Source organism: Strongylocentrotus purpuratus, unplaced genomic scaffold (assembly GCF_000002235.5).
Source record: "Strongylocentrotus purpuratus isolate Spur 01 unplaced genomic scaffold, Spur_5.0 spur5_scaffold_5, whole genome shotgun sequence".
In the NCBI taxonomy this organism is placed as follows: Eukaryota; Metazoa; Echinodermata; class Echinoidea; order Camarodonta; family Strongylocentrotidae; genus Strongylocentrotus; species Strongylocentrotus purpuratus.
In genome coordinates this window covers 42,116,649-42,144,188 of record NW_022145611.1, presented here as the reverse complement: position 1 = coordinate 42,144,188, position 27,540 = coordinate 42,116,649, and the positions used below count along the sequence as shown (strand labels likewise).

The 27,540-nt window shown below is 35.3% G+C and overlaps 1 protein-coding gene across 2 annotated transcripts; it reads right to left on the bottom strand.

Annotated features, from left to right (window-relative positions):
• Nucleotides 1–821: 821 nt before the first annotated feature.
• Nucleotides 822–27,540, bottom strand: LOC590237 (protein phosphatase 1 regulatory subunit 21). 2 transcript variants are annotated; one of them, XM_030998963.1, is made up of 17 exons: nt 27,312–27,540; nt 24,238–24,306; nt 22,936–23,085; nt 22,355–22,456; nt 21,627–21,818; nt 21,039–21,165; nt 18,079–18,131; nt 17,460–17,612; nt 16,912–17,013; nt 16,224–16,312; nt 9,111–9,340; nt 8,574–8,701; nt 7,649–7,801; nt 6,428–6,622; nt 4,486–4,506; nt 1,961–2,092; nt 822–1,489 (listed from the first exon to the last, which is right to left on the bottom strand). In XM_030998963.1, exons 1-17 carry the CDS (start codon nt 27,360–27,362, stop codon nt 1,325–1,327), a joined length of 2,112 nt encoding a protein of 703 aa, XP_030854823.1. In that variant the 5' UTR covers nt 27,363–27,540; the 3' UTR covers nt 822–1,324. The 2 variants fall into 2 exon arrangements, with proteins under 2 accessions (XP_030854823.1, XP_030854824.1); XM_030998964.1 differs by lacking the exon at nt 4,486–4,506.

The following is a 27,540-nucleotide window of genomic DNA, read 5'->3' as shown; positions in this document are numbered from 1 at the left end:
GGTCTTTTCTCCATTTTGAATAGGATCAAACTTTGCAATCACACAGAAAACAAGTCCACATTGTTTTTCAATACTGATTGGGCAATATGAATATCAGAGGTAGATTCATTCAAATATTTTTCCTTGAAAAGAAAAATCTTGAAAAATAAATATACAAAATATCATTTCATCAGTCTCACTCTCATAATAATTCAAAATCACTGGCACATCTTTTTCACTTTTGTTTTGCTAACAACTATTCTGGTGGAAACAATATTGATTATCATTTTTCAAAAGAGATCAAAAATGATTTTATTATTAAATCTACAATCTGAATCTCATGACGATGACAGGCAAACACAGCTGCAGTCTACCTTTTATATCAATATTAAAATAATAATAATCTTTTTAATAATAATAATCTTTTAAAGTCCACTCCAAATTTTATCAAGTTAAACCGAAAATGGAAATTCTTTTTGCCCAATTGATCGTGAGCCCGACAGCCACTGAGCAGCGCCGGATCGACGGTGCTCTATCCCTTATTGTTGAACGCCAAACAAGGTAGTAGCAACTCCCGTCTTTTAACGTCTTTTGGTATGACGCGGCCTGGGTTCGAACCCACGACCTCCCGGTTGTGAGGCAGACGCTCTACTGACTGAGCCAACACACATGTGAGAAACCTAGCTGTATATGTCTAAATATCAGTCCGACACATGCAGGTTGATGGGTGGAGGTGTTCATTTTAAAGTCTAACTTATAAATGAGATCAATTTTTTGTTATTTAGTAGCTTAATCTATCACTACCCTCTCGGACTGAAAAATATAGGATTCACAACTCCTAATAAGTGTCTGTCCGCCTTCAATAGTCTAAGCAGTCAAGGTAAAAAAAAAGATCATTTTCTGGTTTCTGGAGTTCCTTTAGGAAATGTCTTTTGGAGCTTTTGAGAGCAAAATCACTCACTGCTCTGTCTATTTTCTTTTACTGGGTCTAAGATAATCAGTGTCAAAAGTTCTATTATTCACATTGATAATATCTCTTGAATCTTGTATTACATATATGCAGCATCCTGCCATAACAGCAATTTGAGTTACAAACACACCCACTTTTGAACAGTACACCTCACAAGCAGAAAAACGTACAATGGCAAAGTGGAAAAGTCTTGAAAGGTCAAAGGTTAGAAACCCTTCAGGTAGAGCTTCAATCTTTACTTACCAAGCCCATTGGATAGGACTTACATCTATAGGTCCACTGGATGCTTATCTATAAGCACATGTTTTTATTCCTAATCATTCATGTAAATGAGATATCAACCCTAATTCATACACATACACACACACACATCCATTAATGACATACCTCGGCACTGAAGTTAACTCCTTTACTATCACATATCTGCTGATGGGTTCTCAGTTCTAATAGTCTAGATGTATAATGGCTCTTGATCATATTCTCCCGTGATGTCTCATCACTGCCTCCAAAGTCCATCGCTAATTTATCAGCAGTTCCAAGCTTTATGATGACAGAAAAAGAATAAAAAAGAGTCATTTCATTATAATAATAATTAACTAATATTTAGATAAATTATTAATATTTTTCTTTGATACAAATGTAAGTACAAATTTCATGATTTCAAAATTTCATTTTGGAAATAAAACAAGATGTGTAATTTGGTAAAGCATTTAGATTTTTAATATTACTTAAAAACTATTGTAAATCGTTTAGTTTCTGGAAGTCCCCACTACTCTAGAAATACAATACTGGCAGTATTTTTTATGACTTCAGATTACCATAAAGATATATTTACCCATATTTTTATGAGAATTATAAGCAGTTTGGTAATGAAAATCTTCCATTAGAAGTTTGTTTAGTATGTAAAACATGTAATATGAAAGATAAGGGCTGATTTAATCGGGTAAGGAGCAATAAGGACTTACAATGATATGTACATAAGGACAGAAACACTTCTTTAGCTGTACCTACCATGGAAGTATCTTGGGCAATGTCATCATGTTTGGAAGCAGGGGTTGAGGGCGGTATTTTATCTTGAGATGGGGACTGCTTGATTGTGACCCCTCCTTGACCCTTCAGGACACTCTCAAGTTCGGCAGATTTCTGATTACACAAAAGATGGAAAAGGAGATAAGATTAATGAATAATGATGACAAAAAGATGAGGACAGGAGGAAAGACATCAAGCGTTAAAGATAAAGGTGAGTTCTGGTCATACGATTGCATAGTGAAAGAAAAGGTGTGGAATGGATCAGTAAAAGTTGATCATGTAGCATGTAAGTATTGGTGTGTACTGCAAGGTTCTGGAGTCATCAAAATCATAATAAATTTGGCCCAGTCTTGGTAAAGTAACAAGCACTGTACACAGAAAGATATATATGGGACTATACAAATGGTGTCGGGGGCCCGACACTTTGATTTCCTTATCTTTCTTCATTACTCAGCCATTATACATTTTCTACCAAAATTGTTTGGCAAATGACATTTATTTGTAATCTTGAACATTCAGTGTAAGTTTCTTTTGATTCTGTTTTTACCAGAACTCAAGTTTATCTTAAATATCACTAACAACGTAGCTACAGTTTAAACAGTCCTATTGCAAAATGACCCTCCTATTCCTATCATAAATGTGTAAAAAATAACTTACACTAAGTGTGAAATTTAAATGCGGAAGCACAGGTTATAAGAAGAAAACTTAATCTCTAATCCTCAAATCACCATTAAAAAATCTTCCAGTGCGGCGAGGTAATATGTGATGTTGAAAATAGCTTGGAACTTGTGATGTAGATCTTATTCAAATTCAGTTGCAAGTACAATACAACATTCAAATCTATTTCATGACATTCTTCTCCCTCCTTCTGACTTTACCATACCAAATAAACTAACATGATATACATCAACAGAAACTTATCAGAAAAACACAGGCATCAACTGGAATTAATGCCTCTATACATTCTCCAACTATTCCTCTCACAAACACAGTCTCGTTGCATATGAATCCATACCAAAGTAATGCTTTTATATACACTTTCCATGGAAAAAAAAAACTACTCTTATTAAATACATGAAATATTACATAATTTGATGCATTTGGCATAAACGTGATATCCAACCAATCTCAGACAACTCAAAATTGTTGGTTTGGAGTACACAAAACAAAAATCACCTTAATTTTTGTAAAGTCTGTAAAGATTGTTACCCATTATTTTGAATTTGTTTTAAAAGTGGAAGAAACTTAATATTAACCTTCTGCCTTGAATGTAGAATATAGTGTATAGCATTATGTACCCATTATGTCAAACAGCTGTTATATTTAATGCACAAAAAAAATGTAAAAGATGCTACTGGTTTCATCTCATGTCTCTATAACGTACTTAGTGTTTCGGTATGTTTCAAATCTAATCCAATCCAGAATAATAATAATATAGAACATTTAGGAGCGCTAAAACAATAAGTACCATAGCGCTTACAAATACAAATAATGAAAAGAGGATACAAATGTTGGTCTCACAGGAAGTAGATCACATAGATCACTGGGGGAAAAGGTAAGTTTCAAGGGATATTTTGAAGGTGGCAAGACAGGTAATTTCCCTTAAGGAAAAGGGGATGTTATTACAAGTCTTTGATGCGGCTACTGCAAAACAATAAGTGATATAATGCAGTTACAGTACTGATTCTCAAGGAAATGCAGCATACAAAGATACAAGGAGCAAACAAAAGATATAACAGGGAATACCAATCAAATTGATAAAATACAGTATAGATTCAAACATAAATAGAGGTATGATGAAGAGAGGAAAGGGGTGGAAATAGAAAAATAATGAGAAAATTAAGGGGAGAAAAAGCAAGAGCAAGAGAGAGAGAGAGAGAGAGAGAGAGAGGGAGAAAGAGAGAGAGAAAGAGAGAGAGAAAGAGAAAGAGAGAGAAAGAGAGAGAGAGAGAGGTGGAGAAGGAGCTAGATGTAGAATTAAATATGTAGATTTGAGGACAAATGGACAAACCAATACAGAATGGAACAGAAAGAGAAAAAAAATACAAATGAGAGAGGGATACAAAGAGGTAAGAAGTATACAGAGAGAAAAGAAGAGAAAATAAAAAGGAAAAGCAGAGAAGCCAAAACAGGGGGACAACAAGTGATTGAAATATAGCTAAACAGATATCCAGATATGGATGTGTAGGAGGCAAGGTGTTAACAGTTAAGGTGCACTCAAATATCAAAGCCAGTCAAGTATCCTTAAGACAGCCAAACATCAAATACAGCCAATGAATTGAATAAAAAATACAATTAATACAGGAATGCTAGGGGTAAAAATCAAGAGCGCAAAATGTTAGTACACAAAACCCATTCGTAAAATCAAGTTATAGGATTAGAGGATACTGTGATTAAGAATATACAACACAGCCATAATAGATTGCATTATGAATTACAATATCAATAGAAGCATCAGGCATAGTGTGCAATGTACAAAGGGATCACATTCCACATGCATATCTTACCTCACTATTTTCTTCTTTTTGCTAAGGAAAGGAAGCAAGGATAATGTGCTCAAATATTTGATTTGATTAAACTACATCATATTTGCAGGCTTGCTATTAGTTTGTTTTTAACTAAATGAAGAGAAATCAACTGCCTATCTTTTCTAAATATCACTATTAAGTGCCAGTGTTTGGAGGGTCATGGTTTATTCACATCAAACATCCCCATAATTATTTATATCCCCAAAGCAAGGGTAAAAAGAGCTGAGATGCATTAAACTTAAACTTTAATTGCTGCGTAAGAAATTATATGATAAAATGATAAACACAGAGACATGGAATGGGGAAAAAACAACTAAAAATATTACAGCTTTTAAAATCACAATCTTTGTGCTGTCTTTTTGTCATGTTGAGGTGTCAAACACACAATTTTTAGATGTACATGCTTTGACAAAAAAGGGGATTGGGTGCATAAGACTACAGCCTGTGCATGCAATCTGACTACTACAGGTTACAATATAACGGTAAGTAATATCAAAGGAACAATTAGGACAAGTGAAAGTGGCTATATTCTTAATGAATCTGTAACTGTGTGAAGAAAATAAAAATATGGCTTAATTGCACACAAACAAACATCTTATGGTTTTAAATTTCAAGTGTTAAAGAGAAGTTGTCTTTGTTGATGCTCCAAACACATTGCACTGATTCTAATATACAGTCCCCAAAGTTTGAATAAACAGCACTTTTAAGACTGAACATTATGTTGCTTTTACCAAACGATACAAATTAGGTAAACAATTTTATATCGAGAGTAGAAATACATGGAGATACAGGTGCAGGATTTTTAGAGAAAGAGCTAAGAATTGAATTCCTTATTTTGAAATTAGCTATTAAAATAGAATGCCTTTTAAATGCAAAGTGTAATTTTTTTTCTACAGAATAGCAAAGTTTACCTTTTGAATAGTGTAAATAAATGCTGTCTAACATTGTATTGAATATGGTAAAAAAAAGCAACATGAATTCTTTGCATAGATTTGCATTTGAAGTGTAGATACAGAGCAGCTGTTCTAAATTATTTTTCCCTAAATTACTTGTTTCTAGCAAAGACATCTTTACTGGTATTTGATTACCGGTAACACAACCTAACTAGCTCTGGATCAACATCAAAAGAGAAACCCTCAAAACATTAATATCCACTTTTGAGGAGGCGCGATAGCTCAGTCGGTAGAGCAGTGGTCTCGTTATCCGGTGACCCTGGTTCGAAACCAAGTCGATGCGCTAGTGCCCTTTGGTAAGGCATTAATCCTCATTACCAGGTCCCTCAGAGAGGACCTTAAGCTGTCGGTCTTCGGGTTGCTTACTAACAAGCATTTATTGCTTTCTTAGCTGTCAGGTAAAATAATCACCACTATCACTATCAATACTTTGTACCATCCCCTGAGCATCAAGGGGGTTAAGCTAATTTTGGAAATTTTGTTCTCTGGAAACTGAACCAGAAAAGCATCAATAAAACTTTTAAATTTTAAAATTTACCACCTCAGCACCTTTCTGTCCTCAGATTAATATAAAACACAATTTATAGCTAGCTCCCTTTGTAATTTAATTTTTTTTAGGGAGAAAAATATCAATTTTCAAGAAAGCATAGCAGGGCACACAAGATTAAATAGATCAGAAATAGCAGATGAGTTCAAGTGTTCAAAACTAATCTAAAATCCTTTTGGGTTTACGTTTTTGTTTGTTAAGTTTTGGCTTATCCATGTTGTACTTTTGGGTTATGTGCTTTCTTGCGATTCATATGGTAGTGCAACTTGAGCATTTGATTTCAAGTGAATGTGATGCCTTATATACCTTATATATTATTTAAATTTTTGACAAGACTCTTATGATTCTTATCAGACGATACGTGGCAACGGCTGTGGGAGAACATGAAATCCGTCCGTCCCTTGACTGGTTGATGACATACCTGCATCTCTCTATCATATTTGATCTGCATGAGCTGAGCCTCCAGGACCCAATGCTCCTTCTCCTGCTCCAGTCTAGCTATCCTGGAGCTGGAGGAGGCCACCTGTTGAGCAAGACCCTCCTTGCTCTCCGTTGAGCTCAGCAGGATCCTTTGGTTCTGGACGGCAGTCGAATACGGCACTGTTTCGGGGCATGGCTGAAATCAGAAAATCAAACAGAAGCATGTTCACAAAAATGACAAGCTAATTTAAATCATACTAGACAACAACTATAATAATAATTACAATATCTAATAACAAGGCTTCTGTAAAAAAAAGTTTTAGATACTTCAGTTTGCTTACAGAAATATATGTACTTTTTCAGGTTATTAAGCATAATCAATAAAACTGTTATCAATTGCAAGATAACCAGAAAACCAAATAAACAATTTAGTTAACTATTTGAAAAATGAAACTTGTAGCTAATTATAAAGCTACTTTATTCAAGTGTATTTGCCAAAAAGATATGACAAGTAAGTCAAGAGGTGTATTCCTCTTTTCATAACATGGTAATTGATTTGCCTTTATTATTCTACTATGCTAAGTTAGTATCAAAAGTCCCTCTAAAGTGTTGGGAGCCCTAAATTTGCCAAAAATGTATAACAAAATTTAACTAAAATTGTATCATAATGTGAAAGAGGATGTCATTTAAGGCACATTTCTGCAAAGATTTCCCCCAAAAATTTGTTTTGAAAATCCTTGAAGAAATGTGTCTTAAATGACATCCTCTTTCACATTGTAGGGCTCCCAACACTTATGAGGAGCTTTAAACCAATGGAAAAAGAATTTCTGTGTTATAACGACAGGTGAATCATTACATTCAAATGTTTATATAAGCACTCATAAGTAGAATTATGTCAGAATCACCTACTTTCATTAAACACTGCATTGTAAATTGATTTATGCGGTATATATGTTTAAAGAATATTGATATGTTACATTACATTGTAAATTGACTTATATGTTGTATATGTTCCCAAACAGAATATTGATTGTAACATTACATTGTAAAGTGATTATATGTTTATAAACAGAATATTGATGTACATCAATGAAGTTTAATAAATACAATACAATACAATACATTATTATTTGAACATGTTAAATAGTACACTTATACAATGGCAAAGGAATTCATAGTTTGTAGGATGTGCAGATCCAAATCCTGTATGTCTCTTACTTACCTTAGTCAACGCAGCCATAAAAGCTACTGCTCTCTGTCGTAGTAATGGTACACATGGTGATGTGCTCTGTCCTCCTACAGAAGATCCCATACTGTTTCCATAACCTACTGGACGAGTGAAGAAATCTAGGTTGGTCTTCATGAAGTTTGAGATCTATTTCAAGGGAAAAGAAAAGTAAATTCAATCAGAGTTACATGTACAAAAGAAGACATTCGTAATCAATATGGCGACATCATACCATAGCACACAAAATAGAAACTACAAAATATTTATAATTTAAACGTAAATTTGTTTCTTTTCCTAGATTTATTGCATCTTCCCATCCAATGGCTTAAAGGTTCAATCAGCCTGAACTGACTGATTCTATGAACAAGTACCTATGTGTTTATGGCTGTAAATCTTTCTTTCAAGTAAGAAAGAAAGCAACCATTGACCATGTTTATCCAATTGTATCCCATTTTCTATTACCTGAACTAATGGAAATAACACTTCCCTCACTGCATGCCAAATTATCAAATATATATGTTTGCACCATAGTAGTAGTACATACGGTAATATAGATATGAAATCACTTTCAGAGAATGGATCAGCACTTTGAATCCCCTCAAAGATTTTTTTGTGGTATTGTTCAGGAATTAAAAACTTTTTCAAGTCACAAAAACTAAGCATACTGTCGTCGTTAAAGTTTGATGAAATGAGATGAAGATGACAAATTTATATTTTATAACAAGTGACCTACGAATCAACAAGTGGAATGTGAATGACAAATGTTTCTTGGTGGGGAGCCCTTGGCTGATGTCACCAAAGGAGTTGCAAAGACCCCACAAAACTGTTGAACTCAAGGCTCCTAAAATTAGCAATATAATGACAAACCACAATAGAAAAAACATGGACTACTTTGTAAAGAAAGAGAAATTAGTTTTACCTTTCCTGTACACGTTACTAATGATATGAGGGATGAAACAACACATTCATCTGTTGTCTTGAGCTTCTGAGATGCTATTGGTAGCTGATGCTCTAACGACACCTTGAAGTTATAGTTCTTTGATAAATCTGTAGGTGAAAGAAAAATGACATCATTTTGAAAAATACATTCTTAAGTGTTCTTTTTATAAAGTAAAATGTAGTATCTATCTTCAAACCTACTTCTAATTTTTTTTCTTTGCTCTGATTTCATTTTTTTAAGTTTGAGTTATAAAGTATACCCTAAGTTAATTTTACGGAAAATTAAAAAGAATAAATTTGCAGTTCCAGTAAACAAATTGACTTGTTTCAAACTTGTATACCAAGTTACCGTCCTTGATAACAAAATATCTACTGTTTACCATTATCATAGACATTTATATATAAGACTGAAGAACCAATTGGTGAGTATCAGGTATCCTATTTCCAAGTTGGGGATGTGCCTATTATATACTTATAACCTATTCTGCACCTTGTTTCAACCATGTTTCCTCCATACCTTTCATGACTTCATACAGGTTTGTAAAACTCTCAGCAAGCTTCTCATAGATGGTTTTGAAGTTTGCCTGAGGACACTCACAGGACGTGGTACTAGCAGAGGCAAGGAGGCTGACGTAACTCTCCACCGTGGTGAAGACAGAGGACATTCGTTGTAGAGAGGCGTGAAGCTCCATGTTACGGGATTCTAACGTCTGGGAGCATGTTGACAAATGACATTCTTCTTCGATGCTGAAAAGTTTTAAAAAATACATGATCTTTAAGTCTCAGCCATATGATACTACAGAAAATATGCATGTAGTTCATTTCATTTTTATTTTTTCATTTCCAACAAAATACAATACATAATAACAAATACAATGTAAAATGTATACAAAACATAGTTACATTGGTAATAAACAAATCTTAATAATAATTTATACATTTTAGGAAGACAAAAAAATGAATTTAAAATTTTAATTGCATTTATATTTTGAGGAAATGGAGAGGTCCACTGAAAAGCAAAGCTTGTAAATTGTGGACCCCTCAGGTAATAATGAGTGTGAACAAAATATTGAATACATAATCAATGAAAGAAGAATAGTGGCCAACAGAGAACATTTATTAAAACACGTAATGACTGTAAACAAGAAGACGTAACAAATTACATGACGAAGAAAGAACAGAAAAAGGAAGAAGAAAAAAAGGGGGAAAAAAAGGAAAAGGAAAAGGAAAAGGAAAGGAAAGGTAGTTAAGAGTCAACAAGTCTCAACACTTTAGTTATTGGGCTTGCATGTCAAGCACCAATTTTTTTCAAGATTTCTCTTTAATATCTTGGTCGCCAATATTCAATTTGGTTGCCTGAAATTAAGCACATAAATAATGCTGTGGGTTATTTGTCAACTTTTTGTGATTGTGTGTGATACAGTGATATCAACAAAAAAGACTCTTTTCATTCCTGATAGCTTTCCATCAGGTTTTAAAGCTATATATATTTCAACACATGCTCTGGTGACAATTGCTCTAGCTGCTGTCATTATTCCACTCTATTCAAATTCTTCAATTCAACCCTGGAAGAAAATGTTATACATGTAACCAACCTTAACCCTGAACCTAACATAAAACCAAACTGCAACACTATATTTTGAAACAAGACAAATGTAACTGCTTTTCCTATATATGCCTCCGCCCTAATATCAGTTCAGGAAATGGATGGAATTATTCTTGAAATATCATGATGAAAACAAAAAGCCTATAATTACATGTCAACCAATGACTATGACCTTTGACCTAGGTACTACAAAAAACTAATCAGATCATCTTCCTATGGTGATACAAATTGTCTTCAAGTTTGACTTTCACACCTCCAGTAGTTCTTGAGATATTGCAAAAACAAGGCTAATACCTGTAATTTCAGAGATTGACCCTTGTCACCTTTGGCTAGTGATCTACATATCCCCCAATCTAATCAGATCGTCTTCCTATGATGGTACATACTATCCCTAATACCCCTTTCATAATGGCCTGATTTTCATTGGATGCATCCGGACACATCCTATGAAACGGCCACTATGAATGGTACAGCCGATAGAATAGCCGATGAAGAGAAGAGTAATAGGCGAAATTCTCTTTTTATCGGTGTGACCCAAAGAAACGGCTACTGTGAAAGGGTTCAGGAGAAAACACTGATAAAAATGGTCAAAGGTGGTTACCTTGTTTTGGCTAAAAGCTAGTGTACCGTATGCCTGCTTTTTCAGAACCCGGATGCGCACTGCATTGTCTGCCGAATCCCCCCAAAAAGCGCCAGCAGCCAGATCCAGGATTTTCCAATGGGGGGGGGGGGGGGGGGAGGGGGGTTGCAGAAATTTGAAAATCGTGCAGACCGTTGTTTTTGCTTATGGGGGGGGGGGGAGGGGGGGTTGTTAGCACTAAAAAATATATATTTATTTTTTTACTCAAACAGAAGGTAAATTTGTGGTTTGGGCCCCCCCCCCCCCCAAGGAATTTGGATGAAAAGACAATGGTTGGCACTTACATGAAAATAATTAAAGTGATTCATGTACATACACAATTGATGTTACCCTGTTTCCTTATTTCCTCAAATGATATACAGTACAAGTATTCTTTTGAATGTCAAAAGCAGGTCTGGGCAATATGCAATGAATAAGTCATTTGGAAAAGGAATTTAAAAAGCTTCATCTCTACCAAACCCCAAACAATAAAGCTCCATCCTTGTAAAAATCAATACTACAACAATCCATGATCCATAAAAATTCAACCTATTCAGATACATCATTAACTTTTTTGTAAAAGGAATTTAGAAGGTTCATCTCTACCAATCTCTAGGAAATAGGCTCCACCCTTTTAAAATCAATACTTTAACGTTTCATAAGATTCAACATACACTGTATAATCATTAACCTTTAAGTAAAAGGAATTGTAAAAGGTGCATCTCTAAGCAATCAGGCTCCATCCTTGTAAAATCAATACTTTTGAAAATTCATCCATACAAGAAAACGTGGGGTACAGGGGTAGTATATGTGATTGACAAGAAAGGTAGACAGAAGATGGACTGAAATTTCTGCTCATGTTGCCAGAATAAATAAGAATCAATAAGTTTTTCTGGCCATATCATAATATTTAATCTGCTAGTTCAAAAGAATTTTCAAAGGAATTCTGAATTTTGCGCTATTAACCCTACCTTACGTGACTTGTTAGTGTATAAATAACATGTTGGGTTCATTAATCCTTTCATTTCTGTAGCAGCATTGGCAGTGTTAACAGCATCATCAAAGTACTTAAGATATCATCTTGAGATATGATCTTTAGATATTGCTAAAATACATCCGTTTAAACTTTTTCACCTCATATCAAGTTCTTTAAATCATACTTTGCTATCATCAGTCAAAATGTTTAGTGGAATGGAAATCATCCGCATGGCAGTTGGTTGTTTGGCTGCTGCTCTTGGTATTCCTGGCAACATAACAATCATATTTGTCTTTGTTAGACAAGGTATCAAGAATGCTACTGATGTTACCTTTACTGCACTTGCCATTGTTGATCTCATTGCCTGTATCATCAGCAGCATGAAGATCCCAATGGTCTTCTTTCACAACGAACACCCATGGGCATGTTTTGTGGAAATCATCGGAGGAAGGTCTGCACTCTATGCCGGATTGTTTCTCACGATCTCAAATGCTGTTTACCGCTACCAAGCTGTCTGTAAGCCATTTGAACGACGAATCGGATGGCGAGCGGCCATCTTGATCTCCATCGGTTGCACACTTCTTGCAGTCGGTCTTCATGTCCCGTTCTTCTTCATTACAACTTCAGTGAAGATAAATGAAGGGTCATATGGGTGCGACGTGTATGGCAACATACCATTGGGACGTGAGGTATATGCCAGGTCCCAAGCCATTGTATTCTGTGTTTCTGCCATAGCTACAACTGTTTTATACCTCATCATTTATAAGTTCATCCGTGCTCACCAAATTATTCGCAAGAAAATGTTAAATGCACATGTTACATCCCCTACAACAGAGAGTGTCATATCAGTAAGTGCTGCCATTTCTAATTCCGATGCTATATTTTCAAATGCCGCAGAGTCCAATGGGACCTCCAAGCAAGGACGACATGGCTCTCTGCAAAACGAAGTCCCTTGTGACACAAGATCCCACTCTAGGCCAGCCCATGATAAGACGGAGCAATCATCAAAGAAGTCTAAAAGACACCAGACTGATCATAAGACTACTCAAGTGGTCATCATCATTACAGTTATATTTTTTCTCTTCTGGTTTCCTAGCATTGTGCTTGATCAGGTTCCGTTTACTCAAATCCTTAGGACCTTCCCTGACAACCACCTGTATATCGTCTATTTCTTCTACCAAGCCAAGTACATCAATAACATCATCAATGTTTTTGTCTACTTGTTTGTATATCAACGCTTCAAAAATACCTGTTGCAGGCTATTCACTTATTGCAATAATGAACAAAATGTCACTAAAGAGTAATGTGGGAATACTTGTACAATTGTATAAAATTAAAATATTTCTAGCTAACAGTAAATTTGTAGATTAATGCTATTAAATTGAAATTTCATTAGGATCATTCATTGTGAGTAAACTACTGGTAAACACACAATCACCACCATGTAATTAGAAAGAAATGCAATTAAATAATTGTGGTTGTAAAACAGGAAGAAATTAATGTACCAATATACTGTATATATTACCAATTTGTCCTGTCTTCAATGCTTGTATAATACTGTACCGGTATGTTGATTGGTGATACCATATTCAACATATAAATGTATTTTTTCCTACTACTTTTCATGAATCTAAGTTCTTTTGGGTGGTATATACATGTACATGAACAAACCTGGCCAATGACATGTGGACACGGCAGGCACATATCTTGGTATCAATATATTTGACCATTTTGAAGAAGGAAATCATATTCTTTTCCTTTTGAAAAATGTATGAGTAAACCCTAACTCTAACCCTCCGGCCATGGGCGTCAATCATGGGGTAGACAGGGGGACATCCCTCCCCCCCCCCCACCCATTTTTGTTTCAAGGGTGGGGGACACAATATCAAATGTCCCCCTCATGTTTTTAACCTCCTTTATCATGAAGCTCAAGTATTGCACTGTGTAAGACCAAACCCTGTGCCCCGTTGCCCCGTGGCACAAACCTTTATCATATTTTGTATAATGAGAGGGCAAGTCTTATTGTTGGATTTTAAATGAAGCATATAATAATTTTGAACTCTACCTGCAGGACCAAACAGTCTAAGAAGCTAAAAAAGCAACTTGTGAAATTTGGTATTATTTCCTTTTTGTTCTCATCTTACTGAAAATCAATCATATTTAACTAGTATATTTTTATCATTCAGTCGTAATATAAACTTCTTCCTTAGAAGAGATTGTAGTGACGTATTAAAAAGGTGTCTGTCTATGTGCGCCTGCGTTATTTATCTTCTAAGTAAAGGGATTATATTTAAATATACTTTCAGTTTGAATTCAGTATGTTCAAAACATAATTTAATCAGGTGTTATGGTAAGGATTGCTAACAAACATGACAAACTATATTCTTGAGCTCGAATCGTATAGCCCGCAACTTCTCAGTTATTTCTGATTGAATGTTTTGAGCTTGCTACAAAATGGTGCTCAACAGCTGCTAAACCATAGTATTCTAGCAACTCTGGTAAAACATTGTTTACCACAGACTCCGAGATTTCAAGTATAAAACATGATTATCGCTGAGTTGTATAATTTTGACTTACTGAAATTTTGGATTCACTAATCAGGAGATATAATACTCTATCTCTCTTATTCAAGTGAAGATGTGTAAACTGAAAATGTTTTTTCGTTATTGTTAATATGAGGTGGACTGATAAATGGAATGTTATCATACTGTATGGTAAATGGAATATTACCTTGTATATTATTGTTGGAATTTTGAGAGTTATCATAATATTCAATATCTAGATGGTCACTTAATTCTCACTTACAACCATTTTATTTATACTTTATACAATATTCTGTATAGTTTCATTTTAACAAATTACAGCCATGACTTTCAAGTTGCCTTTTTTGTTTTGACTTACACAGTGTCACAACTTAAGTACACTCAATATTTTACCAAAGTGATGAAACAAATATCTTAAAATTTAACAAAAACAGTGTACCAAAACATTATGTTAGTGATAATGAATAACAAGACAGGTACATGTAGTAACAGATTTTAAACCTAACTGCAGTTATCAAGATATTCCATGGAATCATTTTTTTAAAAATGACAATTATATACCTCTCTTTAGTATGTTGAATAAATCTAGTCATCTGATTGGTCGAAATTGGAGTTGTGACTTTAACCATGCTCGTAAAGAAACAAACAATTGCCCGTTACCAGGATGAAGGGCAATAGTTAATGAGAAAGCGCCCGCAAAATAAGAAGAAAGGTGGTCTGCACTTACATTTAAATAAGTACAGTGATTCATGTACATAAAAAGTTTATGATACCACATTTCCTTTTTTCGTCAAATAATATAAAACAAGTATTCTTTTGAATGTCAAAAGCAGGCCTGGCCAATATGCAATGAATAAAGCATGTGATAAGGGAATTTTAAAAGTTTCATCTCTAGCAATCTCCTAACAATAATGCTCCATCCTCGTAAAATCAATACTTCAACGATCCATAAGATTCAACCTATTCAGATATATCATCAACCTTTTCGTTAAAGGAATTTAGAAGATTCATCTCTACCAATCTCTAGGAAATCAGGCTCCATCCTTGTAAAATCAATACTTTGAAAGCTCATCCATACAAGAAAATGCAGGGTAGTATGTGATTGACAATAAAGGTAGACATAAGATAGACTTAAATTTCTCCTTATATTGCCAGAATAGATAAGAATCAATATGTTTCCTGGCCATATCATAACATTCAATCTGCTATTTTTAAAGACTTTTCAAAGGAATAAACCTTGTGCAACCAAAAACAGGAACCATGAAGGCAAAAAAAAAGGAATTCATTAAAACAAAACTTACTAACCACGTGCTAAACACTTCCAATGCCGAAATGTCCATTCCTCATGCTGATATTTCCATATTAGGACCTATAGTCTATTTACAAGTAGGTAGTTTCTTGTTGTAGTTTTGGGGGTATTATCGGCATTTAATTCTTTTTGAGAATATTTACACCTTACAGTTTCTTTTTCTTTCTTTAAAAAAAAAACTATTTGTAAATTTGTACTCTCCATAAATCTCTATTGAAGTAGTGATCATCATTTTAGGGCATTTGGTTGACGAGCGGTATGTGCACAAAAGGCTAAATAAATAATAATAATAATAGTAATTATTATTTATAAAAAGAACATTTTATGAAGAAAAAAATGTACTACGGTAATTTTGAGAAAAAAACATAATGGTTGTCATTGGCTCTGCAAGATACATACATGAGCCAAGTTTGGCGGCAATCCATCAATCGGTTCTTGAGATAATGCGATCAAGAGAACCGGACATATGGACAACCCAAAAATATAATGCCATAAAAAATACAGCCCCAAGCATATATTGCCAAAGCATAACTCAAAACATTTTACAATCTAAAAAGACATAAAATATCCTTCTTACCTAAGGAGTTGGTAGGGTAAAAGCTTCTGGAGGTAGGCAACATATTTACTGAATTTAGCAGCAACATCCTGAAGTCCAGTCGCTGTTTCCTGAAAAATGTATTGAGTATGGTCGTAATGAAGACAACATCAAAATCATGCAAGGAATGTTGATTCAATAAGAAAATTTCAGAATTACTTATACCTTTTAATGGATATTTGTGATAAACTTTCACAATGTATGGCATGGAATATTTCAAGATGCAGCTGTGAAAGTTGTGAACATGACAAAGAATAGATAAACCTTTTTTTCCATCTTTTGTACATACACATGATCAAAACAGTACTACAAATAATTGACAATGCATAGGGGGAATCTCAACCAACCTAGCTTACTTTACTTGTTTTAAGATTTCGCCTACAAATTTTTGGTTTAATACAAAGACGATGGGTATCATGATGATTCATGATTGTAATTATGTTAAAATGTAATTATTTTGTATGTATTTATTTATTTATTACATGTATGCATCTTCAATTGTTCAAAAATCAATTTTTGGGGGTATTTTTCCATGACAATCTTGCATCTTGAATCTGCTTTAATATTCACAAAATGTATATATTTTCCGGGATGCTGAGCATTATTTAAGAGGCCTTTTCCTAATTCCAGCAGATATTGAAGAATAAAACAATACTTCCACTTTACTTACCAATGTTGTAAGAGCATCATCCCGAGTGCTTTCATTAAAAGCAGCAAACGACTGCTCTAATGGTCTTAGATATGAAGCATTCTCATGAAGATGGCTACAGAACTATCAAATGAAAAGGGGAAAAATGGGATTATTCAGTTATTTGGATTATAATAATGATTCTAACATTTACAACAATATATTTATCAATGAAATGAGGAATGATATTTACCAAAAAGACCAATAATTGACACTGAATAAGAATCGACAAGTGACAGCTAGATGGTGGCAACATATCACTAGATGAATTGTACTCACAGATCTTTATACTATCTGGATGTGTAGTCATACTATGGGGAGTGCAGTCCAATAGTTGTTGGGACTACCAAATCCATTGAAAGACACACACTGCACAGATAAATGATCTGGTTTTCATGTAAGCTGTATATGAACCTTTGTACAGAGAAAGCATTGTGTTTGGCAGTTCAAAGATGGCCACCTCTGTCTTCATATTCAATCATGACACCATATCCAATCTAGCGTAGTATCTAGATCAATGGTTAACTCACCTTCTGATTGACTTGGCTGATGGGCATACCAGTTCCTGAGTCAATGGGAAAGATCTTAGATCTCTGCTCTGTGTATGTATGAAAGTTAGATAATCCGGCACACAGCTCTTTAACTAGTGTTGATGCTTGACCCATCACTTCCATACTCCGATGCTATAAGGACAAATGGAACAGATACAACTGAAAAACTTTCTTCAAAGACATACAAATCATTTATCCATAATTGTATAGTAGTTCCTTTAACATCAACTTCATGGGATTTTATAATTTTCTCAATGTACTACACTGTGTTTATATTTATGCAAAACGATCTCTACATCAGTGTTTTTTTATTTTTGTTGTTGATAATAATATGTTTGTTATGAGATGTGACAAAGTCTGAAAACAGAACCCGAAACTTAAAGTGAAACTGACGTCGGTGGCTGCCACTCAAGGAGAGCAAAAAAATACGATGGTTACATTCTTTTCCTCTCCAATAACAAAACTTACATTATTAACCCACAAATTATTTCATAGCATACATGAATATTGTCAGATTTTACCCACATAACTAAATTTAGAAGAATTGCCAAAAGATATGATTTCGGGAACATAGGTTCTGAACATGAATTCCATTTACCTGATGTTTCTTGTCATGTGCTGGTACATTCAATCTGCTCAACTCAGGAAGTTCTGTCAATATAAAATCAAAGTGCAAATCAAAATTAACAGATGAAGACAGACAAATTTTCAGTTCCAAAAATTAGTCCATATAAACCTAAGGAGATTAATGCAAAATCCTCTAAATACCTGTCATTGGTGCCTTGTTTTCTTTCCACTGACTATTATGACATTTAATCAACAAAACAACAAAATCAAACCAAGGGAATATCTGTTTCACAGAGTGTGTTCAAATTAACAATTCCCCATATTTGGTCATCAAAGTTCTGCATTGTTGGCCAGGATTAGCAATTTACAATTTAAATTAATGATTATAATCATCATCATCATCATCATCGTCTTCATCATCATAATCATCTTCATCTATATCATCACCATCATCATTCATGGGCATCCAAGGTGTCCGAGTCCGGTCGCAGACAAGACAACTGCAGCAGATTGATCATTATCAATTTATACTGAAATCTCGACACCGACTGAAAAATACAGGTTCACCTTCAGAAACCTCATCAGAATAATAGCAGTTATAAGGTTGTGCGAAATATCAAAGAGATAGACACGATTGGATTTGCTACCAATATGCGTCACGCATTTATGTCATTCTTATTGAACACTGACATTGACAGTGCCGTTGACAACTACAACACTCAGCTATGTAACATTCTGGACACTGTCACACCTTCCAAAAGATATTTGTTATATTTCAAGTGTAGATTGCTTTAAAAATGCCCTCAAAACTCATTTGTTTAAAGCAGCTTTCCAGTAGATTTTGTTCACATTGTTCTCTTTTATTTTGTTTGTATTTTTTGTACTTGTAGTTTTTCTTCTCCATTGCGCCTCGAAACATTAGTCATGTGGAGTTGGCGCAAAACAAATACTTGAATTACGAGATTCTCAAACAAACCAGATGGTCTTTGAATGTCACAGCGGCATGGTTGCAGGATGGGCGCATATTTGTCGTGCTCACATCCAGCACGGGAAAGAACATTAAAAAACTAGTATCATCAATAGAAGAAGCCAGGAACTCTTCCAATCGATATACGATCTAGACGGACTTACATCAACATTATTGTTATTATATTTACTTGATTATTGTTTTGTTTTGGTTGTAATTTATTTGTTTCTATGTTGTGATTTTATCTAATTAATATAGAAGATATTTTTTTCTTTTTTCGAAAGGATGGTTAGGAAATTTCCATGTGTTTTGTGTAGGTAGTCAATGGGTACACATATTATGTTGCAGTGTGTCAAATGAACGGTATGATAATATGTTAGAAGAGTTTTGTGGATGGGAATGATAAAAAGGTACGATGGAACAGTTGCCCTTTTATGATGTGGTGATACAAAATGAAGGTACAGTAAAAACTCAAAAACAAAAAAAGAAGTATACCGGTAGTAATAAATCATTTGAATATAGGAAAAGGTAGTCAGTCTAATAAAATGGTTTTAATTATGCGCAATTGAATGTCAAAAGCCTATTTTTAAAAATTTGAGGGAAAATTTTATTCAACTTTTTTCTCTCAATGAAACGAAATTGGACCATAGTATTCACAATACAGGCAAGGAGGTGGAGTTGCAATTTATGTCCACGAAAGTCTTACTTATAAGCAGGTGTTGCACGACTCTATTATAGATTTAGAAGTTATCATTTTATTCATTGAATTGATGAAATGTAAACCCCTTTTGTTTTGTAATTGGTTTAGACCTCCAAATTCAAAATGTGAAGTCTTATTGTAGTGAATGTTCATTTGAATTTAGTTGAAAGTTGAAACAGATTCACAATTTGTAACTTTTGTCTTGAAACAAGACTAGGCATGACATTGTAAGCCTTTTGCTCGCCAGCCACTGAATTCTTCATCATTAAATAAAAGTTTAGCTTTTAAAAATCCAATTTATCCAAATCTATATATCAAAAAAAGTAAATCTAATTTTAAAGGAATAAAAATCCTGAGAGAAGAGGCGTAAATATTCACTTCTGAATGAAAAACGCCTATAAATTAAAACAACAACAACAACAGTCGTTGTGGCGTTGTGGCGTACGCCTGTAATCCAGCTAACAATGATAGTTAGCCGAGGACGCAGGTTCGAAACTGAGTCACGTCTTTCGGATGGTGACGTTAAAAGTCGGTCCCCAGGCGTAAATAATCATATCTGATTGATACACGTCTGTAAAAACCCAATTACACACACACACACAGTGTCCTTCAAGTACACTACACAGTACTACAGATAAGTGCTGTATGTGTTTGTGTGTATTACCCTTTGCCTGATATAGCAGGGCACTTGTACATAGACTACGTAGGCATGCTAGAAGGTGGTAGCTGGAAACTAAGAAGCTATAGTTGATGTGGAGAATCTTCTCTAACTTATCGCATCCTCAGATGTTTTAATGTCAAAGAAGCAGAATAAGGAGGCAAAGAGGTTAGTTATTCCTTTGAATGTGTTATTTTCTGATATTAAGATAAGAAACATTGTTCATCTGATGTTTAAGAAAACCCTTGTATAGTTATGAGTTTCTATTATGCAGACGATACTACTGTCTCAGTACCTGGTAAAACAAAAGAAGAAGTTGAAACCAGCCTAAACCAGGCACTAAACGAAATAATTTGTCTATACTTTACACATTTACATACTGTCTTATCATATGAAATGTTCTGTGTATGTATGTTTTTAAAAAACTTGTATGTATATATGGATTTCGAAAATATAAACAAACAAACAAATTCTCATCCTCCACATCATCATCATCATCATCACTATCATCATCATTACTTTCTGAAGTTACTGAGGTGGATGATAAATGAAATTTAATAGCTATCTGAGGCTTACCAATACTGTACAAGGGAATTACATCTTGTCCAAGTAGCTTAGAATCATGTTGCTTTCAGATTGAAAGCATGATGCAATACTCATGCTTACCTTCATCATTGAATGGTAGTTTGTCTTGAATGATGCGGGTCGCCCATGACAACTTGCTACCAAGCTCTTCTTTAGTTCTCCTCAGCTCCTCAGAACACTGCTCTGCCCTGCCCAGGGACTCACGTACCTTTAAGATAAGATGGATCATCACAGATACAGGGGTGATAGTAAGCACTAAAAAAAATAAAAATAAAAATAAAATAAAAAATTTCCCTCAACCACCCCCCCCCCACCCTTGAGTTAAAAAGGATTATTTTGGGGGGAATGGCATCTAACAACATTCCCCCCATTTGAAAATTAGCACAAAAAAAAGGAAAAATCAAGAAAATAGGGGTAAAATCAGGAAGAAAACAAATCAGGGGGGGGGGGAGAGAAAAAAATAGGTAATTATCAGGCCTGCAGATATCAGATGAAAATCCCATCTACACAACTAGCAATAACACAGACACAATTGATACCCTATAAATATTGATATTTCGTATTATGGGATATGGCTGAATTACTCTGATCAGGTTTAACAGATCTTGCAACCATCCCAAAAACACTTCTATTCCTTGTTTCTGACCATCACTACCACGGAGTACCAACCTCTTTGTCCCTTGCCTGGAGCTGTACCTCCATCCTAGCTCTCTCCTGCTGGAGCCGTTCTAGGGTCTCCTTGAATTGTTTCTCAGAGGCCTCTATCACGCTGTGATGCTGGCTACTGTCACGCTCCAGATTAGCTAGTTTGCTGCTTAGCTCTGTCACTATCTTCCGGTGTTCTTCTGAAAGGTCATACAGCTGCATTTTCAACAGAAGCAAGAATTGCTATTAGACTCAAACAAGAAAATGTAAACATAATAGTTTTGAATACAATAATAAATATACTGTTTGGGGAGAAATGGGATGGAAAATAAACTAGAAATATTGTGTTCCTTTATCAAACTTCCCCCTTTGTCAAAGGATAATCTATCAAAAGCTCAGTTTATCTGGGTTTTGTCATAGTTTATGCCTTGGAAAAGAAGAGTCAGAAATTTGAATAGAATACAAAGGACATTACATCGCTACAATATCAACCAGAACTGTAAATTACATCCTGTTTTTCCTTCCCACAAAATGCAGAGATAAAACTCTTCAATGTTTACCATTTCCTACATTAAGTCAGAATGTTCAAACAAATTTCCATAAAATAAAATTATCAAACCTGACATATCACCATTGCATGAATATATATTGACACTGGGAGTAGTTAACTCACGGCCTTTTCTATGCAAATGGAATGTAAGTGGAACATTTGAACAAAACTTGATTTCACCAGCCGGACACCTGTGATTTACCTGTTTGTGGAGGGTCTCATTTTCATGAATCTTTCCTCTCAGTTCCTCTCCTATCACATTGGGTGATGTCTTCACATGAGTTGCATTGTCCATGTCCTTGTTCTGTCAATCATATCACAATCAAATCAGAATCAATTAACAATTCTTCAATGGGGTTCTTAGGATGAAATAGCATATACATTCTTGGTTTTTTTTAGATGATAACTCCTCATGAATGTTTATATCAGAGACTACAAAATATATTTTCAGATCAATTTCTAATCTTAAAAATATTAAGAACTTGTTTTGCTCTATAATGGTAATGTAATGATAATACAGCTCTAATATCCCTCTACTTACAATAATGCCTTTGAAAAAAATAGTTTATCAAATAAGGGGTTATCTTCCCACATTGAAATGCTGCTGCTTGGTCATGAATAGACTTTTTAAAAGTAGATATGAGAGATCTACAACCTACATCAATGTCAGATATCACTCAGGTAGGTTTGACTATATGTTTATAATAGCTCTGTAAAAGCAGCTGAGGAAAGGCATAGAGCTCAAGATTACACTATGATCTCCCAAGATCTCATGATTTTTACCTTGCTCTTCTTGCCCCCCTTTGATTCATGTATATCCAGTTCATCTTGCAGGAAGTTGACCCTCTTGGTGAGCTGCTGGTTACGGAAGGTCAAACTGTCAAGCTCCTGCTCAAACTTACGAATCTTCTGGTCACGTACTTTGAGTTGCTCCTATACATCATAGTAAAACCAAAAAAAAGCATTTATAAAAGTTTCTATTAGATACGCTTTAAATGGCAATGGAGGCCAATCTCTCACACAGGTTACAGCAGCAAGACTACCATTCCCAATGAGAGAGTTGAAAAAGGGAAATATTTCTTATGAAATAATATTTTGAAATAATTACAGAAGTAAGATAATCTGACTGCACCCAAATGATCTAGAAACCAGATAGACACAGCTCAACCTGTATTGACATTGCTCCATTAAAAGGGAAGGTTGAGATCTAGTTATACATCTTTGGAAGGATAGAGTCCAGTATAGGCTAGGCTAGGCTAGTAAAGTAATCTAAACATTATGAATTCATGCTTAGTCTTATATATTCAATATTGTAAGGAAGGAAAAATTCTTCTTTCACAATTAGCTTAATTACCCAAATGTCATATCACGTCGACTGCTCCACAATGTACCTCCTGGATAATTATTCAATAGACAACAACCTTCAAGGAAATCTCACCCTCTTTAAAAAAATAACCTCAATTATTGTCAGACAACCATCTTGGAGGTACTGAATCAGGGAGCAGTTTAATACCAGGGAGATTAATGACCTAGGAGGGAGTTGTCTAGGGTAGGGTTGGGGGTTATTTTCTGAGGCCTGAGGGTCATTGTCTAGAGGGTATTTGTCTTACAATGCATCAATCATTGAATGGAAGTATTAGTGTCTTAAAGGTAAAGACCAGTTTTGGAAATGCCCCTTTCACAAAAAATGAAATGGAAGCTCTTATTACCAATCATGTGAAAGAATATGTTTCGACTAATACGTGACCATACAAATTTTGCTGAGAAACCGCCTACTAATTGATATATTTGGTAAATTAGTATATCTATTTGGACCTGATAGATATAACGCATGTGTCGCACACGTGTGTGTAGTCTCATATACATCTTTCTGTGTACAGTGCTTGTAACTTTACCAAGACTGGGCCACATTTCTTATCATTTTGATGATTCCAGAACCTTGCAGTACACACCAATACTTATATGCTAGATGATCAATCTTTTCTGATCGATTTCACAACGTTCCTTTTACAATGCGATCGCATGACTATAACTGGTCTTTATCTTTAATACAATCTGGATAGTACAGAATAACAGTGAACTAACCTTTGCATCATTCTGCTTAGCTTGCTCTTCAATGACAGCTTTTTTCAGCACCTGATTTTGAGCACGGACCTACAAAGAAAGAAGAATGAGATAACCAATTCATAACACAAATATGACAACAGTGGTCTAATATCATTTTTTTCACAATCAAGTAGCCCTTATTTATTAAAATGTAAACGAACTTGGTTTGGATATACATGTATGTTATACCATAATAATGGTACTGTATTCCTTGAAAAAGAGAAAGAGCTTATGATTAAAGGGTGTGAAGGATTCATGATTGCACTGTAAATGCACTTTTCTTTGATTAAGTTACAGAATAAAGATAATCTGTAATTAAGCTTATCGATACTTAATTTTGATATTTGATTGTTTTTTTTATTTAATATAATATGCTTATTTACCTTATTATGATAAGGAATAGTAACGTTCATGGCCCTCTCACCTCCTTAAAAAATTAGCATGCTAAAATTTCGCATTCTTCTTCTTCTTCTTCGCTACAAGTGCAGGCCAACGTCAGGTGTATTCTCGTACTGATGTAGGTGCTGTGCAGGTGTATATATAGTGACTCAATAAAAGGCCTACAAAGAACTATGTGCAAAGAACATTCCGCATCACAACATCCCAGTGTTGCACTGCGTGCATTACATACATATGTAGAGCACATTCAACTACCAGTAATGCTAGATTGCTAGCATCATCAACAACCATGTCAGAAGTCAACATGATTGTAATTTTGATCGCAAAATCATCTAACACAAAATGTCCATATTTAAATTTTAATGTTATTTCTGATTTCAAATTGAATTGCATTATTAGGAATAAGAGCATGCTAGCCAACTGCAAAGGTGGTTACTGGGGTTCATATTGTGTGGGAAGGAGATAGTTCGTACTTATTGATTTATTTATGCACTTGTTTACACAACTCTTCATGGGGGCAAATGGATGCCATTTGAGGTTTGGTGATACCATTACACATGCGTGAAGTTAGTGATTGTAATCTTAAATCTTCATTAAGTTAATCTAAGCAATTCATCATTAAGGTCGCTAACGCCTGCACCCCACCGTCAGTACGGTATGAATTGTATTGTGCAGCAGCTAGCAGTTTGCCGTGAATCCTGTAAGAAAGTGTACAGTACAGAGCTACCAAGTGTCACACATTGTGTGTGACAGTCACGCATCGAGGGCCAATAAACGCTGTCACGCATGGCACCTACTTTTGTCACGTGCATGCGTACTTTCTCTTCGCCAGTTGAATCGACGAAACAACATGGAAGAATCGTCGGGGTAGGACGAAGAATCACCCCCTTTTCCCATCGAAGACTTCTTCAAATTATAATTTCAAGTTGATGGATAGATGCCCAGAGGAGTCGAGCAACCTAGTAAGTCAAAAGTGTAATCTACCTATTTTGAGATAATGTCGCCCAACCACTGTTAGAATGTTTTTCAATGCACCACCCGAAGCTCCGAGTCCGACACCTTCAGCATCGGCGTCAGAGCTTCCCGGAGTTAAAGTTCTAGAGGTCTACTAGACCGAATTTTCCGTCTCTTTCGTTCGTTAGCCTCTTATTGGGGTAGGGTCGGCTCTCTCTTTAGAGACGGAAGCCGTTTATACACATGTCCTTGCTAACGCCACGGCCATTTCAGGTCGTAGCGTTTTGCCCCCAAAATCCCCCAAAATGTCATTTTACCTCGTGCATATCCACATGTAAATAAGGCCTAGGCTATAATACATCGGTTCCACTTACCAACTTGACTGAAATAATCAGTTTAATAGTCCCTTTTTAGGAAATTATGGGTCAAAATCGAAATCCATTTTGAAAATCTTTTTCAACGTGGATTTCGATTTTGACCCAGAAATTCCTAAAAAGGGACTATTTAACTGATTATTTCAGTCAAGTTGGTAAGTGGAACTGATTTATTATAGCCTAGGCCTAATTTACAATATAACATGCACGAGGTAAAATGACATTTTGGGGGATTTTGGGGGCAAAACGCTACGACCTGAAATGGCCGTGGCGTTATCAAGGGAATGTGTATAGACGGTTTCCGTCTCTAAAGAGAGAGCCGGCCGACCCTACCCCAATAAGAGGCTAACGAACGAAAGAGACGGAAAATTCGGTCTACTAGACCGAATTTTCCGTCTCTTTCGTTCGTTAGCCTCTTATTGGGGGTAGGGTCGGCTCTCTCTTTAGAGACGGAAGCCGTTTATACACATGTCCTTGCTAACGCCACGGCCAGTTCTGGTCGTAGCGTTTTGCCCCCAAAATCCCCCAAATTGTCATTTTACCTCGAGCATGTTATATTGTAAATTAGGCCTAGGCTATAATAAATCAGTTCCACTTACCAACTTGACTGAAATAATCAGTTTAATAGTCCCTTTTTAGGAAATTATGGGTCAAAATCGGAATCCATGTTGAAAAAGATTTTCAAAATGGATTCCGATTTTGGAATCCATGTTGAAAAAGATTTTCAAAATGGATTCCGATTTTGACCCATAATTTCCTAAAAAGGGACTATTAAACTGATTATTTCAGTCAAGTTGGTAAGTGGAACTGATTTATTATAGCCTAGATCTAGGCCTAATTTACAATATAACATGCTCGAGGTAAAATGACATTTTGGGGGATTTTGGGGGCAAAACGCTACGACCAGAACTGGCCGTGGCGTTAGCAAGGACATGTGTATAAACGGCTTCCGTCTCTAAAGAGAGAGCCGACCCTACCCCAATAAGAGGCTAACGAACGAAAGAGACGGAAAATTCGGTCTAGAGGTCTACGTGCTGAATTAGCGCCAATGATTTTTTAATTGCAATTGCAAAATTCAATTTTGTAAATCTAGTCTAGATCTAGAGTACTATCTCAGTATCTGACGACTGCATGACCCCGGATAGCTTGGCCTTGGCCAGTGGCATTATAGTCTAGAGTGCACATGAAAGGCTAAGGCGGTGCCAGGGGCGCGGCGAAGGCGAGACGTACATGTAGGCAGAGGTAGACACACAAAAAAGGCCGGGCAGCTTGACAATATCAAAATATTTACATTTTAACAGTGTTTAATTAAGGATTTTCTCTTACTTTGGCAAACTCCTGTGCCAATTTCTGGTACTTTGTTTGTAGATCTGACATCTTAAAACAGCATCAGCAGATTAGATCACTATTCCTGATTCAAACAGGTGTAAAAATGGAGCAGACGAGGATCGAGAAAGTGTCTTTCCAGAGGATCAGGCTCTGCAAAGTAGCAAACTGCAATGATTGCAGGGGGCGGCCATCTTCCGTATACAATTTCGCTGCCGTTCAATCCATG

Coding starts and splice junctions, on each gene's coding strand:
- LOC590237 (XM_030998963.1), bottom strand. CDS start 27,362: ATGTCAGATCTACAAACAAAGTACCAGAAATTGGCACAGGAGTTTGCC. Junction 24,307..27,311: donor TGGCACAGGAGTTTGCCAAA/GTAAGAGAAAAT, acceptor CTTTCTTTGTAG/GTCCGTGCTCAAAATCAGGT. Junction 7,802..8,573: donor TAGTAACGTGTACAGGAAAG/GTAAAACTAATT, acceptor CCCTTGAAATAG/ATCTCAAACTTCATGAAGAC.